Source organism: Triturus cristatus, chromosome 3_1, assembly GCF_964204655.1.
Source record: "Triturus cristatus chromosome 3_1, aTriCri1.1, whole genome shotgun sequence".
NCBI lineage: Eukaryota > Metazoa > Chordata > Amphibia > Caudata > Salamandridae > Triturus > Triturus cristatus.
This window is the reverse complement of record NC_140583.1, coordinates 890604244-890622657: the sequence shown is the minus strand read 5'-3', so window position 1 is coordinate 890622657 and position 18414 is coordinate 890604244. Positions and strand designations below refer to the sequence as shown.

Here is an 18414-nt window from a genome sequence, read left to right as displayed (position 1 = left end):
GTATTCATTTGGTTTCCCGGAACTCTTTGAAAATCCATAGAACCGTAATCTCCCAGGAAGAGCTTCTGCTAAAACTGGTTTGCTGGCTCTTCTGGCAAGGTAAAGAGTAGCAGCGGAGTGTGGCATGAGGATGGTGGAGGCCTATACTCAACAAAACCAATCACATGGACCTATATTTACATAATGCCCCAAGTAACCGGAGGTATTATCTGGTAAGATTCCATCTTAGTCGGGCCCACTTATTGGTATCTTATCCATCAGAGGTCTACTGCAACAAAGATTTTGTGCCTTGCTCCTACAACTCAGAATTTACTCAGATGTAGCTGCATTTTTTTGCTATAATTAATACAGGGCTCCAAGGAAACATTTAACCCCTCTACTCTGAAACCTCAATATCGGATCATGCAGACCAGCTTTTTTAATCTACCATTGCTACAATCAGATGCGATCTGTCTGACAGTTTATAGATTCATTGTGGCTGCAGTTAGACTGCGTAAATAGGCGGGCAAGTAATTGTAGTTTGTTATAGTTTTATACTTGTATAAGGTAACGTTTTTGTTTAGTCCTTGTGTATGAAGTAGTGGTATTTACGTTGTATACAACAATTTTTTTGGCCTCTTACACTTTCACTCTTTGTACTTCCATGCCAATCCAGCTACTCTGTGAGGATCCGCACCAGTGTTGTGAGAAGACTTTACTGGGTGGGATCACTGGGGAGTTCATATTGCTTGTACAAAACAGATACCTCATGAATTGTATATATGACCCGTCTGATGCTTATAGTGGCTGTTGTTTTTGCGTACTTTGCATATGGATTTTTGGCAAATTGTTTTTATATGAAGAACTGCTGATTATGACTCTGATCTGGAGATTTATTATATGGAGAATTATATACCATATTTATTAAAGAACTTGTTTAAAATGAGGTGTATTGTATTCTTTTCTGTTTTTTAGGCTAGTAAAGATTTCTTGACTGTCCGATCAGAGCATTGTGGCATGTCCCTGCAAACCAGCTTTTTCAGTAATTGGCATAAGGACTCAGCTACCCATATTCAAGAGTTTTTGCTGTGTACGTCCCACAGGACATTGCGGGAGATGTCCTTTGCCGTACACGGAGTTCGGTGGACATTTTCCGAACTTATCAAGTTTATCAAACCTGTTGTTCTAAAAGAAGGATAGATACACCAATGAACTTGATTGGACTTAATGACATACTAATTGATGGCCAGATTGGTGGATGTATCAAGGTGGTGGATGAAAATGTCATACCATCATTTAAAGGATTTCACCCTGAGGAAGCCTATGTTTTATTGGAAATGCTTTGGCTACGTTTGCTGAAAAATAATTGGAATAAAAGAAAGAACTTACAAATAGTGATCAACTCGACTTGCTTCTTTTGATACTGTGCCTAATTTTTTGCCTGTTACACTGAGAATCGTTGTTAATTATTCTATGTTTTAAAAGCCATATTCAAGGCTGCCTAATATCCAGCACAACGGTTTGGGTCAAATTACATGTAGTTGGAACAAGATTGTTCAAAACACAATTACTGAGAAAGTGAGAAGCAGATATTGGTGTGAGAAAAGGGAAGCAGATTCTTGGAAAAGTAAATTAGACTAGAAAAGAAATGGAAAAAGTGGCTAAGGGGAATAGTATAGGTAGAAGTAAGATCGCACTCCAGACCCCGCCCGCTATTCAGAGTATAACAGGAGAAAATGGACAAGGAGGAGAGAAATAGGCAAAGAAAAAAGAAGCTGCACTGAAGGGGAAGAGAACTAAATGCAGAATTGAGATTTAGTTGTAGATTTGAACCAAATGATTTGCAGCTCTGTCCATATGAATGCAAATTGACATTTTGGAACCATGCATTAGGTAAAACCTGTGACTCGTGGGTTTCACTCAGGTCTCCAGTGCTTTATTATAGAATGATTTACTGAGCTATATTAGTATTTTGTTTACTATACTTCCTGTATGTTGTATGCTTTAAATCTGTTCCATCTAGTAAGAATGACTCCTTTTGGAAATGCAAATTATACTTCTCTCTTTAGCCTCGGATTTTCGTGGCACTTTCAAAACTGCCATTTAAATTTTACGTTTAGCACAGTCCACTAATACCTGGCCTGTCAAATCTCGAAAACGTTTCCTCTGCCTACTTGGGGTTCCTTTGGCTATCTCTGATTAGAGGTTCACTGGTTACCAGAGGGTCTTTTTTTCCAAAGTCTGACACGTGTGACTGCACATTTAATGCTCTTAGCCACAGACCAGCAGTTAACTCGAGTGATGGAATTCTTCTTTATTCTGTGGATTACCGTGTAGCTTCTGTGTTTGGGAAGATGTGAAGAAATGTTGAAGCACATTGCTTCGGCTAAGCACTGCTTGGCTGTCTCAGCTCTGATTCACCGTTAGAAATGAAGATTAATTTTCTGGAAGATCACCAGGCTTTTTGCATATGCATGTTTTAGTCTCATCTCAATTAAAAACTCATTCTAAATAATGTACAAAAGATAAATAAACACCTTCCATGAAGCATTTATTTCAACTAGTGTAATTCTCTTTCACTTTCTCTCACATGGACTAGGTGGTCTCCCTAAAAAACGTTTCTAGAGCCATGTACTCACCTTGGTGTACATGTACTTACATGTGTTCTCTTTTCTAAAGTTCGTAAACCCAAACCTGTTGTAGTCTCATCATGGGTAATCTGAATGTTTGCCTGCATATCGGAGATCTCCTAGGATCCACTTTTTAAAACTTTTAAAGTCTCATTAATTTCCGCTTGATTGTCTGTGTCCATACATTGGAACGTGGAGTGATGCATGTTGGGGAAGTTCACCATCCTTTATTGTGAATATTTGTGAATAGTCAGTTCCTCCAGCAAGTTCACTTGCTGCTGCTTCATGTAGAAAGCGTTCACATCCATGTCCTTTACCATAGTCTCATGTACAACTTGTCTCTCAGTCGATGCTACATCGTTGTTATCCTGTCCCTTACCTTGTGTGTTAGAATGATGTAGATATTGAGGTTTTCAGAGAACTACTTCCAGGATTTCCACAAAGATGGAAACCATCTCTATGATAGGCACATTACAGATCCAGGGTAGCCATTTAGTAAATTAGGACATGAGTTTCCAGTTGCTATTCCTAGGCAATGTAACTGTGTTTGCACTACTTCTATTGAATTATTGCGATGAAAGTAAGTATGCCGCTGTGGCAGCATTTGTGCATTAATCCGAAATGGGCATTATTAAAATTAGCAGAATAGTAATATGCACTCTAATTCACATGTGTACACTGATATGATGCTATTGTCTTTGAAACAATAGTGATATGACGTGTTAGAGTGCGTTTTCTTGGCCTATGCTAACTAGGTATCAGCTACGTCTAAATGCCATTTTGACTAAAATTGATGTCAGCCACTGTTTATTATTTTTGGTGCACGTAGTCGAGCAAGTCATGTTTGTTTATTTCCGATTTGTTACTGTTCTCAAAGACGAATCTCTAGCATGGGCTTGGTTATGTAACTTTTTCAAGGTTCTTCCGCCTGCATGTAGAATTGCATTCATTCACAATGGTTCATAGTTGTTTTTGTAACCAGTTTGTTCGGTCACCTCCGGGTAACATTACCTCAGAGGTGGATGAATCAATATTCATGTAGTGAAATAGCGCTTACATGGTAATCTGTATGACGCTTTTTAATCCAATATTCTGATTTGTTTTGAAAACGTATTTCTTTGCTTACACTGTGAGGAAGCTGCATGTTCCATGCTTGTCTAAAAGAAAGTTATCTATATAAACCCTCAAATTTGGGGGTGAGCCAGATGACTTTCCTCTGCTACTAGGGATGATGACCGATCTCTTACTGATTTTAGGACTATTTTTGATTTTTGCTTATTATCTATTGTCTTGTTACTGAGAGCCTTCAAATCTGCCTATTCTGTATTGTCTTTTTACTGTGAGCCTTCATAGCAATGACTTTAGGCATCTGCACTTTAATTATCCTATATTAATACCCTTTAAAAATTTGTAAAAAATCTTTTAAGATTTTCTAAGTCCGCTCTAGAACTCGCTTATTTAGTTATTCTTTTCTTATTTGACTGTAATTTTGATATGCTAGTTTGCACCTTATCTTGGAACATATTGCCTAATGGAAATGAGGTTCAACACCGTGCCCGATTAACCCCCCCCCCCCCTCCCCCCCACATGGGTGTGCTTTGAGGTGTCCCTTGATGTGTAAGATTTAGAAGTACACCACGTCCACACCGTTTAAAGAGCCCTTCACTTCTGTATTCAAAGTCACATTTTTACAAGTAGCTATGTAGACAAGTTCCAGCTTATGAGTCTGGCAATGTCGCCAGACCATTCAAGTTGGAGCTTTATTCATTTAGATGACTTCCTCTCCTTTCCAGCTCCTCTATACAACTTCCTCATTATCCTTCCCTCATCAAAGTATTAACCCAGTTAGATTTGGCCTGTCAATTTCTGAGTGGCCGTCTCCTGAGTTTTTTTACCTCACTGTTTGCCAGTACAATCTATGTTCATTGCTGCATTACTGACATTTCGGACCGGTGCTATTTCCTCTTCAGTAGAGGCACTGTCTGTTGCATAATCATAAATAATGCTTCTTTTGAGTAATTTTCCTGACTGTTTGATGGCTCAGTAGCTGGGTTGACATAATTCCTTTAATTTTCAACCATGTGGATCTTATGGGAGATCAACAAATTCCTTCCCCCCCAATGTTGTCAGTAAATGTCACGTTACAGACCTTGAATTTGTTATTGCGAAATAGCTTCTTGTATTGGATCAATATCTGAACTAATATAATAAGACAAATAATTAAGGTTTACTTTGCTGTTCAAAGAACCCGCACAGGTTTTTCGTTCATTAGCCACACACCTTCACTTTCAAAAGGGAAGGTTGCTGAACATGAAGTAGCATAAATGTCAATTTGTGTCTAATGGTAAAACATCCTCTTCTTGTTGACTAAGGTTACAAATTTACAATGATGTGTCCTCTTGGGAAATGGCTCGGTCATCTCCAAAGCCCCTTTGTATTCTGACTTAACACATAATGTTCTTCTTTGCTACATATAGTGAATGTTTTCAGTACACCCAATGTTTGAAGCAGCAGCAACACAAACCATCCTTTAAAAAAAATAAATGTTGGTTTACAAGAAGCAGCTGTGTGCATTTATTGGTACATCAAAAAAGGATCCTTTGCTAGCGAGGAGCAGCTCCCTCTAAAACATAATAAGAAGGTAGCCTATTAAATAGATTGGCCTCGTTATTGAGATCTGTAATTGAACAATTTGGTAAACTGTTGCATTAGAAATGTCCAGTTCTGATTTCAGACCATTTGCACTTGATCAGTAAAAGCTTAGTCTAATTTCAAAGAGCATCACCCAAGACAAGCAGTGCGTTACCATTATATGCTCCTGATAATGGGGTGAACAAGTATTCTCTTAAGTTAATCATATCCTTGTCCAGAGTAGTTCCATATGTCACGCCGATATATCTATACTAGCTCAGTTCGTCCAAAAAGTAACCTTTAGACCATTTTATTAGTTACTGAGGCTTCTCCTAAATCTATTGGCTTTTATTTTAAGGCACTTAGTATCCAAAATATGTTAGATTTTTGATCCTCAAAAACATTCTAACATGCTGATGTGCACCTGTTTGTCCCAATAGCTCAATATAGTTCGCAAACGTAGGAGGTGGTTTAATGTAAGGTAGTCAAGTCTGTGGGGAAAGGAAAATACAGGAGCTATTGCAGCAGCCTTGCATGCTGTACAAAGAGTTGAATAACACTGGTGCTTACTAGTTCAGTTTAAGGCCATTCTGCATGGCAATATGATTAGCACAACCCCAGTCGCATTTTACAAAGCGGAATAGCCTGTTATATTTATTTACCACCCCTAATTTATGCTCAAGATATTTCGTGTATATTGGCACTTTGCAGGTGCAAGATGATTTATTTGTATACTCTGGGAGATCCTGTTGGTGGACCTCGATCTCACAGACACCATTTGAGAAAACATTATCCAAGGCTCTTTTTTTCTCCATGCCCTGTAATCCTGCAGCAGGTTCAGGGAAAGGGTCCATTTCCTATATAGCCAAACCCAATTTGTGAAAACAGATAATTTCCATGTCTATGGCGCTCGTTTCACACATGGAATATCACAAGTCACTATCCTTTCCCCCCCACCCTCTTAATATTTACATGACAATAGTGGTTTCCCTGGTTTATGTTATCATAAATACAATTCACTGATATGTTTTCAGCAGACCGGTGTACCTGAGAGTGAATGGTACCCAAAAAATTATAGATTCGCGTTGGCAGGATTTCTGATCCATCCTCTGCCAACTACATCTCTGAAAGAAAGTGAAACTCGCCATTTTCAATGACTATTTCGGGTTTGTTGTCCAGACCCTGGTGTTACTACAGCTTGCTATTTTAGTGGATGTTTGAAAACATCTTTTGGCCCACTAAAGGCTGTTCTTCACCCTGTTACCTATCTTGTGACCGGGTCAAAGAAATCTTACTGTTTAACCCCCTTCATAACACTGTTGCCTGCCTACTGCTGGGGGCAAATTGTAAAATCAAGATCTGCAACCTGTAGAAGTCCTTATATTTGGGTTATCCATGATCCCGGATGGACAAACTCTTTATATTGTTATATCAATATGATTGCTGAAACCCAGCAGAAAATCTTGTCTGATCTAGAAATCCCTCTGACCATTCTTTAATTTGCCTATAACCAATAGCAATATTACCATAGTAATACTAGTTTTTGAGTAGTCTAGTTAGAATGTAATTTGGTTTATATCAGCATTTCCAACCTTACCAGTAAAATCTTTAATGTGAGTTTTCAAGCAATAAAGGCAATGTTACCATGCACACCTGATTTCAGAATTCTTTGTTCCTCTCCTAGCCTCTACAGGAAGAGTTGGATCATAAAATGGCTCAAGAATGCAAGCGCCCACTTTTCTCTGGATACTGGTCAGCAGCATGGCATTTAGGCTATGTGTGTTCATAAATTGACTCTCCACCTACAGTACCCACTTTGACTTGAAGAGGAGAACCAGTAACATTGAATAAGTCATGAAGACTAGCCCAGTGAAGATGTTCTGTTAAATCTTCTGTAGTCTAGGGCAAGGTTATACAGCTCTTTGGCAGCACTGAGGTGCCAGATACCTTTAGGCCCCCTTCCAGACTGTTAACAAGGCCAGCTCTGAACTCGGATTCTATAGACTGAAGATGGAGGAGGGAGAGATTAAAAGATTCCTAAGTGTAAGGCACTGGGTTACTGGTTGAGAAAGGGGGGGGGGGATGAAACCCTACTCCAGCAGCAACTACAATCCTTATCAGGGTGAGGCAGAAGCAAACCGCAAATCAACCTGTTCTAAACACACTGATGGCTTTGAACAGAACATTCAGGCTTAACTAGGAGGCAATGTGTAAAGTATTTATGCAGCACTCCAAACAGTAATAAAGAGACAACACAACATAAGACGAACTCCAGACCTATTTAGAAACATTAAGTAACTTTTAATAAATAAATCAAGGCCAAAACAACAAAAATCCAATCTGTAGAACCGGAGGTATGCAGGTTTTAAGATTGCAGTAAGTATTGTGGCAAAAAGCACAATTCACCCATTCTGGAATCTGGTTGTAGCAGACCGGGACACAAGTTCTGGCCGAGCACAGCCCAGCTACAGAGATCCAGTTACGCCAGCTGAACAAGAGTACCTAAAGTCCTAGTTGCGAAGCGTTGCTAAGTCCAGCGTCGAGGATGTGTCACACAGTCGAAGTGATGCATCGGTTCTGAAGAGCTGCAATGAGAGAACCTACGGCGGCATCGAGTATGCCGTTGCTGAGAGATTCGCGATGCGACAGCCTGTATTGGTGAAGCCTCTCATTGTGGAGGTTCCAATGCAGGTTTCTAGGTCAGGTGGAGTCCTTGTGCTGGGAGAAAACTCGCAGCATAGATGTGTTGGTTCTGTTCAGGATTGCTCTGCACAACAGAGAAGTGTCGGCTCTGCTGGATCCACACCTGGACTTGCAAAGCACCTTCAGGCACACTTCAAATTGTCCAGGACTGGGGTGGCACCACTTGGCAAGGTAGGACTCACACATGGCAGAGCCCAGGTGCTGGGTTCAAGGTAATTAGAGCCTCCTGTCCCTGAGGCTTTAGTCAGGAGGTCCGCTAACTAGCCCTTGGAGTCTTTTTGTGGTCCTACGTTCAACAGATGCAGGTCCAGTCCTTCTGCAACAGGCAGCAGGGCAACAGCCCTTCAAAACAGCAGTCCAGAAGAGGGACAGTCCTTTCAGCAGCACAGCAGTCCTTCTTCCTGGCAGAGAATCCACAGGTCCAAAAGTGTACTGAAAGTTGGTGTCTGGGGTCCAAAATTTTTACCTGGGCCAGACTTTGAAGCGGGAGACACTTCTAGAGGTTTTCCTTTGAAGTCCCCAGGCATCCTGCCTTCCCTGTCCTGGCTCCAGGCTAATTACAGGGGGCATGCAGTCCTTTGTGTGGAGGCAGAAAACAGCCTATTCAGTAGTAAGTAGGGCCGTGCCCAACTCTGCCCTCCCATTCTACTAGTGATGGGCCATTCAGAGACACTTAAGCTCCTTATTGTGTATGACTGTCTAGAGAGAATACACAAAGCCCAACTGTCTGCTGCACCCAGTCATGTGACCCGGAGAAAGGCTGCCGCTACTAAATGGCTACGGCAGGATAATGCAAATTTTCTGAAAGTATTATTTTCAAAATTGTAATTCAAAATCAAACTTCACCATGAGAGAGGACTTTTAATTTCAATTCCAAAGACTACAAACAAAAACTGGTTACCTGCTGTCATTTGGAAATTATCACTTAGAGTTAATAAGGTGACTCTAATGTTAGCCTATCGAAGACGTAGGCCTTGCAGTAGTGAAAAACACATTTAAGAGTTTTTCACTACCAGGACATGTAAAACTATAAAGTACATGTCCCACTCTTGAAATACTCAGCACTTTCCCTTCTCGGTTGTTCAGGGCTTACCTTAGGGGTGACTTACATGTATTAAAGAGGGAGGTTTGGGCTGGAAAAAGGTTTATTTTGCTAGGTTGCTAGGTAGAAATGGCAGCTTAAAAATGCACAAACAGGATGCAATGGCAGGCTTGAGACAAGTTTAAAGTGCTACTTAAGTGGGTGGTGGCTCAATCAGTGCTACAGGCCCACTAGTAGCATTTACTTTGCATGCCCTGGGCACATGTAGTGCCACTTTACTAGGGGCTTACAAGTCAATTACATATGCCAGTTGGGTATAAGGCATTTCTACCTTGTTTGAGGGAGAGAGCATAAGCACTTTAGCCCTGGTTAGCTGTGGTAAAGGGTGCAGATTTCTAAAGCGAAGTCAGCAACACAGGAGAGTTAAAGGCAAAAAGTTAGAGGGGAAACTATACCAACGATTCCAGATCTAAAACTAAGTGAGCCAATTACAAACTACCCATCCTATTTGAAATATCCCAAAGGAATATTTCAAAGAACATCTCCTGTTTAGTTAATTCCACCACAGGCATCCCACATTAACTAGGGACACTGTTCTGAGAAGAAATTACTTGCCTTGATCCCTGAATGAACGGGTAATTGGTGGAGAGGGCGTGCATGACCTGATATACCAGATACTTTCTTGCTTTTTCCTACTGCTGTGTGAGGCTCTAGGGGAAAGGGAAAGAGCATTGGTGCTTTTTGACCCATTCTTGTACCTGCTTCTAACTTGCAGCTCAAGCAGAAGCCAGACTGAGTTGGAGGATAATATGGAGTTGAGGTTGGCACTTTGAATTTTCACTTCCATGTTCCTCCAGGTGACCTTCACCCTAGCTTTGAGTAACTGATAGGAAAGAAGAATTAATCAAGTCTGTAGCCCTATTATAGGTTGATGTTACTGGCATTCTAAAATGTTATTAGTAAATGGCTCACATTGTAACATGGGAGGAAGTCTATTGAGACACAGTTTAAGCGAAGCACATTGTCACCTGTTAAAATACATTATCTTCTGTATATTTTAGAAATAATTAAGATCAACAAAACTTGGTGGGTCTTTTTTCCTCAAATCAACAATGACACTGAAAGTTCGTCAGGGGTCAGGTCTTTTGAGGCTGCGATATGCATTTCTAACACATTTTGAAATTGCAAAATAATAAATTATATAATTCATTATGAGGATGTATTCATTTGTGAATTGATTTATGTACCTTAAGGGTAAGCCCTAATCTTTGGTTTCTAAATGATTGTGAATAATGTTGTCTAAATGTTCACCCAGTTCCTTTTTGTGTTTGAAATGCTGCTGTAAGCTAACTTTTGATCTTACTCTTTCTCATCTGTTTGAGAATGCTCAACCCATATGCAAGGTAAGAGTAATTCACCTGAACTAGTGACGTCCATAGTACTTAAGTTGTACTTGGGCTGCACAAAGATCATCTTTCAGAAGCTCGAAAAAATGCAGGCAGACGTTAGTCATGGGAACTTTTTGGGGCTTATTCTCAAAAGTCAGTTTAGACAGTGACTTTGCAATGGTGCCCTATCTTTCCACAAGCCTTATGCACTCCGCCCACTCTTTAGAGGCTTTTATCTTAACCTAAAGAGAATGAATCTTACTTTCACCTGTTTTGTAGTCATCACAGAATATTTCCCTAAGGCACTTAACTGGGTTTTATTGCCAGTTTTTTCATGCCTGAGATGCACCTTTTAAATGTTGAATCTGTTCCTCCAATCTGGCACTGAACATAGTTCTACTATTCAGATAAGCCATGCTATATAAAAAAAAAAATAAACCAACACTAGGTCGATCATTCTCTGAAAGGTGATAGGAGCACTAGTCAAGCAAACCCCCATCACTTCAAGCTTGTAGTTCTCACTTTGAGGATACAGATACTCCTTTTGTCTCTGAAGTATTAACAGTTTGTCAGCACCGATTAGTAAGATAAGGTACCAAGAATTTTGTCATTTCCAGGTTGTCATTGGCATGGCATAGAGCCTCTATTTTTTTGGACACTATGCCCAGACCTCTGGGCTGCATCAAGGTCGGGAAGGCATCCAGACTAGAAGCATTTTATTTGGCGCAGCCATGTTTCCTGTTGAATTTAACAGCATTTACTTTTATGTCCAACAGCCATGATAAAAGTCATGTGAGACTTTATACTGAAGCCTTGTTTACTTCACCTTTGAAGGTTAAGAAGGTCTGTATGGGCCTTTCCAGCTGTTTTCAAGGAGCCTTAGTCATCACACAAGTGATGATTCAAACCTCCTAACCTGTGACGTACACGGTCATCCTGTCCGTCTCCTCACGCTGTGCTTCAGCAGTCTCTATCTTAATTCAAGAAAGGCCTTAGACCTCCGCATGTATTTAGACATCTTTTTCTTCAATATTTAGAGTGCAGTGTTGTGGGTAGTAGTCTTGGAATCTGTTATTAGTTTCTGTTCCCAAAGGTAGAAAGTCTGCTGGCAATCGAACTAATGATGAGCTCGAAGGTAATCAAACCCTTCCAGCGACATCTCCTTATAAGACCACTTGGCAGGAATATCTCCCTTGACTTCCCGCCCATTCAACCCGTTCTCTTTTCTCAACAACACCATTGTGAAATGGAAATTTGTAGAATGGCTCCACACTCATCCCACATGGCTGTACATTGGCTTTCTTGAAGTTGCCTCTCTTGTCAGAGGCAATATGTTGAGGGAAGAGTTTGATGACAAAAGGTCAGCGGTCCCACATACACCGTTGTCAATCTGAGGGGCTTGGGTTACCTAGAATCATAGTCCACAGTCTGTAGTGTAAACTAGTGTTACATTAAGATTGAATGGTACTGGATTCCAACCATGTAACACATTCACTCTTATTCTCTCCACTCCTCCCTGAGTTCACTCGGTCTTATATTTGTGTAAAGGAAATGCGTAAGTTAATGAATTCATGCAAGCTGCAGGGGTCAATCTGCCAGGTAGCCTTAAAGGGAGACCAGGTTTTACTGGAGGAATGCTAAGGGCTTTTCGACTTCACGTTTCTTGTACCAAGTCTAGTGATTCACCAGGGCATCATTCCTTTTTTCACCACACTAGTTTACTTCTGGCCAGGTGTTTCGGCCACAATCTTTACAAATAGATACCACTGCTTATGGTACGTAATCTGTGCCAAGATGCATTTAAGGTACATGGTTTATACACTACGCAACTGTACAAAATGCAGCATTGTCGATGATCTTGATATGTGTTCAAGAGTGTCCTTGTTAAAATATTTAAAGTTGTTCTAAATAAAAGGTAGTGGAAAGAGTCAAGATAATAACTGACTTGGATGGCCGTGTGGGTTGAATGTTTACTGTATAGGTGGACGGCCATTCTGGGGCGAATTTAGCGATGTGCAATTGATCACGAAGTCCAAGCACAACAAGAAATTGCATATTGTACTAGATATTTGATCGGCGGTTGAAGGTTTCATTTTTTTTCTTTCACTCTTAGGTACATGTGACAGCATTGCAGCTATGACTGGAATTTTAAAGAGAAAGTTTGAAGAAGTTGATGGTTCTTCACCTTGCTCCTCTGTGCGAGAGTCGGATGATGACATTTCCAGCAGCGAAAGCGGAGACAGTGGCGATAGTGTCAACCCATCAACTTTGAATCACTTCACCCGTAAGTGTCAGAAAATGCTTTGTGGCAGGTATTGCATTTATCTACAGTGAGCTTACATATTTGTGTGTTTTATCACTGAGCTGTTAGTTTTGCGGATTGTTTACACAAAAAGGCAGTAGCTTATAGTGCTAAATTTGGTTCCAGGCAGTGGGCATTTGCACTCCTTTTGTGGAGCAGAACTTATTTTTCATAATCAGAACTTTTACCCAAGCAACATGGCAAAAGACGAAAAGGGGAGATAAAAGGAGAAAGAGAAATCCAAGAAAGCAGTGTCAAAGTAAGTAATAAGTTGGAATCAACACTAGGCAGCCTTGGTATTAGGAAAACCTGCCATCCAAGAAGACCTTTGATGCATTCCTAAGAAAAACTGTGGGCACTTGCCCTTATTTTAAGAGATTGAGGCAAAACACTGTAGCGTCGTGCTTCTCCAACTTTTTTTAAACCACAACCCAGTTTTTAGAATGACAAGCTTCAATTACCAACTTAGCTTCAGTTGATGTGAGTTGGGGTGATTGGTTTAATTTAATAGTAGATATGCTTTCAGAATACTGTCAATTGCCAAAATAACATGCATTTTACAATTGTTTGTGGCACGACCTTGACCACGTCCTTAGATATGTCTTTGTTGGTTGTATGACAGAGGCACGCATGGCTAAACCATGCGTGCCTCTACTACGTTACCTAAACCACAAATGCATCTGAACAACGCGTCCCTTTACCATGCAATTTTCTGGTAAAGGCGTGACTATTATAGGGATGTCTGATAATGTTCAGACCCTAAGAAACCTGCCCTTAACCCTAACAACTACCCCGACTCACCCCACCCACAAAGTACCCTGACCCCACCCTGAGCCCTTAAAACTAACCTGACCCCGGCCCGAGCCCTAAAAACATCTCCCACCCCTAAAAACTACTTACCCTCCCAAGCCCTTACAAACAACTACCCTGAGCCCTAAAAACTACCCTTACCTCTTGAGCCCTAAAACGACCCTAACTCCCAGCCCTAAAAACTACCCTTAACCCCTCTTCATCCCTAACAACTACCCTGACCGCCCAAGCCCTAAAACCTACCTTGACCCCCCCGAGCCCTAACAAGTACCTCGACCCCGCTGTCCAAGGGCATTGGAGCACTTCACATGAGCACCAGATTATATATCATAAATTCAGATTAAGCACAGGAGCTCTTTCTGTTGGGCCACCTTAATTTTTCTCAGTTTGTGTGTGAAAGTTGTATACAAGTGGGATGATTGTGTATGATCACATATAGTGAGCACATTCTCTTTTGAAATGGCTTTGTGAAATTTAAAAAAGAACAGCTGCAGAAAATACTGGAAGGTTCATCTAGAATCTTGCTGGGGAATACTTGCAAGGGGTTGTTTTAATTTTTTGAAAAATAACTACGACTGACACCTAGTTCGGCACCTCAATCCCAGTACACCAACATATAAGAAAGTCCTGTGCACAATTCTTCCGGAGTTCGCCGTAGTAAGACTCCACTGGATACCAGATGACAAGATTGAAACAAAAAAGGAAGGTGCACCAGCAAAAGTCCAAGTTCAAAATTAGGTCCTTTAAATTTCCTTTAGTACGATAATCAGATATAACGGTGATGGTCATCAAATGTAAATCTAGCTCAACAGGTACTTATTGGTCATGTAACGAAAATTCTCATAGTGTCACTCCATGATAAGAGTAAACCAACCCATGTTACGGGATCCAAAAATCTCGAAAATCCCGCAACATCAACCAGCAACACGATCGGTAACGTTATAACGCGTTACCGATCGTGTTGCCGGTTGATGTTGCGGGGTTTTCTAGATTTTTGGATCCCGTAACATGGGTTGGTTTACTCTCATCATGGAGTGACACTATGAGAATTTTCGTTACATGACCAATACGTACCTGTTGAGCTAGATTTACATTTGATGACCATCACCGTTATATCTGATTATTGTACTAAGAATTTGTCCTAGGAATATTTATGGAATTATTTATACTCCATGATCTTTGGTGACTGCTAGAAGTACTCCAATTTGCCCTGAAGAAGTTCTTATGTTTAGAACGAAACGCGTTAGCTCGGCTTTTACCACACATTTTTATATAACAAGAATAAAGGAAATTTAAAGGACTTCATTTTGAACTTGGACTTTTGCTGGTGCACCTTCCTTTTTTGTTTCAAGGGGTTGTTTTAAAACTGGAATTTGAGACATCGTTCAGCACCTTTGCACCAGGGGTGCTGGAATAATTTTCAGAGTGGGGATGCTGATTGTCAATCCTGGTTTCGCACAAAGTGTAGCAAATGTATACAGCATGAGTGGTGAGTGTGTAATATGTAACTAGTGGGGCATTTTGGAGAACACTTTTGCTAATATATTACTTAAGCATCGTGCAGTAGCTCACTATACTTGACAGACTGCCCATTTCCCATTGAAATGGCCACTAAATTTGCACAGACATACAGTTTATCTTATAAAACGTAAAGCGCACAAATGATGTGTGGAAATTGGGTTTCAGTGAATATTTATCATTTGTGCATCACCAAGTAAGTGTCTTCATTTGTTTTGATCCTATTAAAATCTGTTTTCATTACACTTCATAACTACAAAAAAGTGCTTCATTTTTGCTTTCCTAACTGCTGATATATTCTGAAATATGAGTACATTTCATTTAAGGGTATTTCAATTTGGTTGTGAATTACAAAGAGTGACATCCTATAGCCTTTCTTTTACATTACCTGTACCCAGCAATATTGTCACATTGTTCACTTTAAAAACGTGTCCCATTTTCCAGTAAGAGAAAGAAAAGTAAAAGAATAAGCAGAACTTTATCAGAAGACATAGCCTGACATTTGTTTCCTGTCACTGAAACAAAGCAAATGTGAAAAGATAAATACAGAATTTAGAGGCATCTTTATTTATTGCTCTTGGGCGGCCCACCCGAAACCGGCTGGCAACTCACAGTTTGGGAAATGCTATAGTAGGATGTTGTCTTAATGCATCAACTTTCTGATGGATATTTCTAACTGCGGATTCCTCACCTTTAGAATAACCTTGTGCACTGGTAGGTGGCATATTGCGGCTCTGCGTCAACCTTGTTCTGCCCTAGAAGTGATGACTGGAGCCATATATAGGAGCCACCAAAGTGCACTGACGTCAGTTCCTTTCTTTCCTTGCCTTCGGACGCGTATATGGCACTAGCTACTAACTGTTTCTGGTCAGCTAACACTTTTTTGTACTAAATTAATTTCTGGTGTGCAAGGTATTGTGTCCCCTCCTAAAAATGCAGAATTTAAACCTTGAAGGGACTGTTGCAAGCTGAAGTCTGTGACGGATTCCCATGAAGTATGCCTCTGGTGGTTGGGTTCAGACACAACTCCAAGTCGTGTGGGGAATATGCCCTAATGCATACAAAGGTGTTCTATGATCGTGAATCCAAGCTGTACATTGCCAAATACTGCAAGAAGTCGTGTAAACTGTGCTCCTGCTCGATGTCAAGATCTAGGACTCGTTTGCGCTCTTGGGGTTACTCCCTTAGCTGGTCTTCATCGCAGTACAAGTCTTCGGGTAAATTGAAGTCCAAGAAGAAGCATTTGAAGTCCAAGCATGGTTTGTCCCAATCTTACCACTGTCCTTGTCAGAAGACGCAAGGACATCAAGGTGCTCCTTTTTCCCACTTCCTGCTTCTCTGAGTAGTCGATTCTGCTGCTAATCTTGATGCACCCAGAGTTTCTGGGACTGTGGGCGACATTGTTACAGATTAAGGCTTTCAGAGAAGCCATGTTGCCAATCTTTGGCACCTTGCCGGCTCCCTTTGGCAAGTCTTCGAGCCCTACGGATCCATAGAGGCCTTCCGTCAGGTTACCAAAGGTGGATCCGTCTTCTGTGCAGTCTATGCCTCCTTAACCCGTTGCAGGTTCAGCTCTGACTCCAAAGCCGATTCCACGCCTGGCACCATGATCTGTGTCCGTTACTGCTACATCAGTGTTGACCCCAATACCACTGGTGGCAGAGCAGTGCGCTGATCCTGTAGACCTGTCTATATCTGAACCAAAACCTTCTCAACCTCGACTTGGGTCACGTCATGGACAAGTTCTAACGTGCTTGTGCTCAGTTCACTTTGTTTCTGACAAAACAGCACATTTTACCAAGGAGCCGCCCTCCAGCACTCCAACAACTTTTTGGATTGGACTCTGACCCAAGGTAACCAGCTTTCAAAGACGATGGGAGATAAATTCCATGAGTGGAGTGTTAATATTTGACGTGCTTTGCCATGTGTGTGTGCCACTTTCTTCTGGTGTTTAGAATACATGTTAAATGCAACTATTTGTATGCTAGCTATAAAAATATAAACCCCAGTGTTTTTCCCTAGGTTTTATGTTCACATCCTACATGAAGGTAGGATTCTTTTTCCCACACGAGTATGTGTGCATTAGGTATCTTTGCATTGGGTATCTTTAAGAACTAGGGATCCCTTTAGCCCTAGTACATGCCTGTGACCATTGTTTGGCACGTGTTTGGGCAGAAACGTGTGGGCCTTGTCTGGAAGAATGGGTCTAACCATCCACCCTTGCATATTTTTAATTATACTGATGGCACCCAGTATTAAAGGCATTCACTTGGGTTTACCTAAAGGTATTTTTATTCCATCTGGATTCCTTCTTTATCCATTGGTTATATTATGAAGAGACCCCTCTTATTGAGGGTGCAATGAAGGTGCTGATGAAGAAGCATGCCACAAGACGTGGGTTAGGCTTCCTCATTAAGTATAAATGGCCTTCATTAGTTTGCTATGGCATAGGACAGTGAACAAGCCAGGTAATACAGTGTAGTGGTATGGTATGTCATATAGTGTAGTCCAGTATCATAGACTGGAGCAGCGAGTTGTACAGTGGACAGGCATGTCGTACAGTAGAGTAGAGTGTCCTAGACTGTCATAGAGTGGAGAAGAGTGTAGTGGAGTGTCATAGAGTGGAGTATGGTTGAGTGTAGTTTCATATAGTACAGTGGAGGAGAGTGTAGTAGAGTAGAGTGGAGTGCCGTGTCATATAGTGGAGTGGCGCATCGTAGAGATGAGTGGAGTAGCGTGTTGTTGAGTGTCATACAGTGTAATAGAGTGGATGGGCATAGAGTGGATTAGAGTGTAGTACAGTGTAATGGAATGAAGTTGCATATGGTGGAGTAGAGTGCATCGTAGAGATGAGTGGAGTGGCGTGTTGTTGAGTGTCATACAGTGTAATAGAGTGGATGGGCATAGAGTGGATTAGAGTGTAGTACAGTGTAATGGAGTGAATTCGCATATGGTGGAGTAGAGTGTCTGACAGTGGAGCAGGGTAGAGCGGAGTATGGTACTGCGGTGTAGAGTGAAATAAAGTGTAATAGAGTGCAATATAGTGGAGTAGCAAAGAGGGGAGTAAAGTGTTGTGGAGTGGCACGTCGTAGACTATAGTGGTGTGGAGTGGCGTAGCACACAGTCGGGTAAAGTGTGAAATTGGAGTACTGTTTTGTATAGTAGAATTTAGTGGCGCATCGTACAGTTTTGGACAGTGTTGTAGACAACATTAGAGTGGTATACAGTCTAGTTGAGTTTTGTGGAGTGGTGTACAGCACAGTGATGTAGAGTGTTGTACTGTGGACTGGCATACAGTGTTAAAGAATACAATGTCATGGAGTGGCATCCAGTGGAGTAGAATGGACTACTGTGTCATAGAGTACAGTAAAGTGGGGTGCAGTGGCATACAAAAAGTTGCGTATAGTGGAA

General features: G+C 41.1%; 1 protein-coding gene across 2 annotated transcripts in view; it reads left to right on the top strand.

Annotated features, from left to right (window-relative positions):
• Positions 1 to 18414, top strand: part of CSRNP3 (cysteine and serine rich nuclear protein 3) — a 280256-nt gene that overhangs the window by 94199 nt on the left and 167643 nt on the right. For both annotated transcript variants that reach the window (XM_085645399.1, XM_085645400.1), the window contains exon 2: positions 12487 to 12657. In XM_085645399.1, the coding sequence (XP_085501525.1) occupies positions 12487 to 12657 (171 nt within the window). The remainder of the gene's footprint in view (positions 1 to 12486; positions 12658 to 18414) is intronic.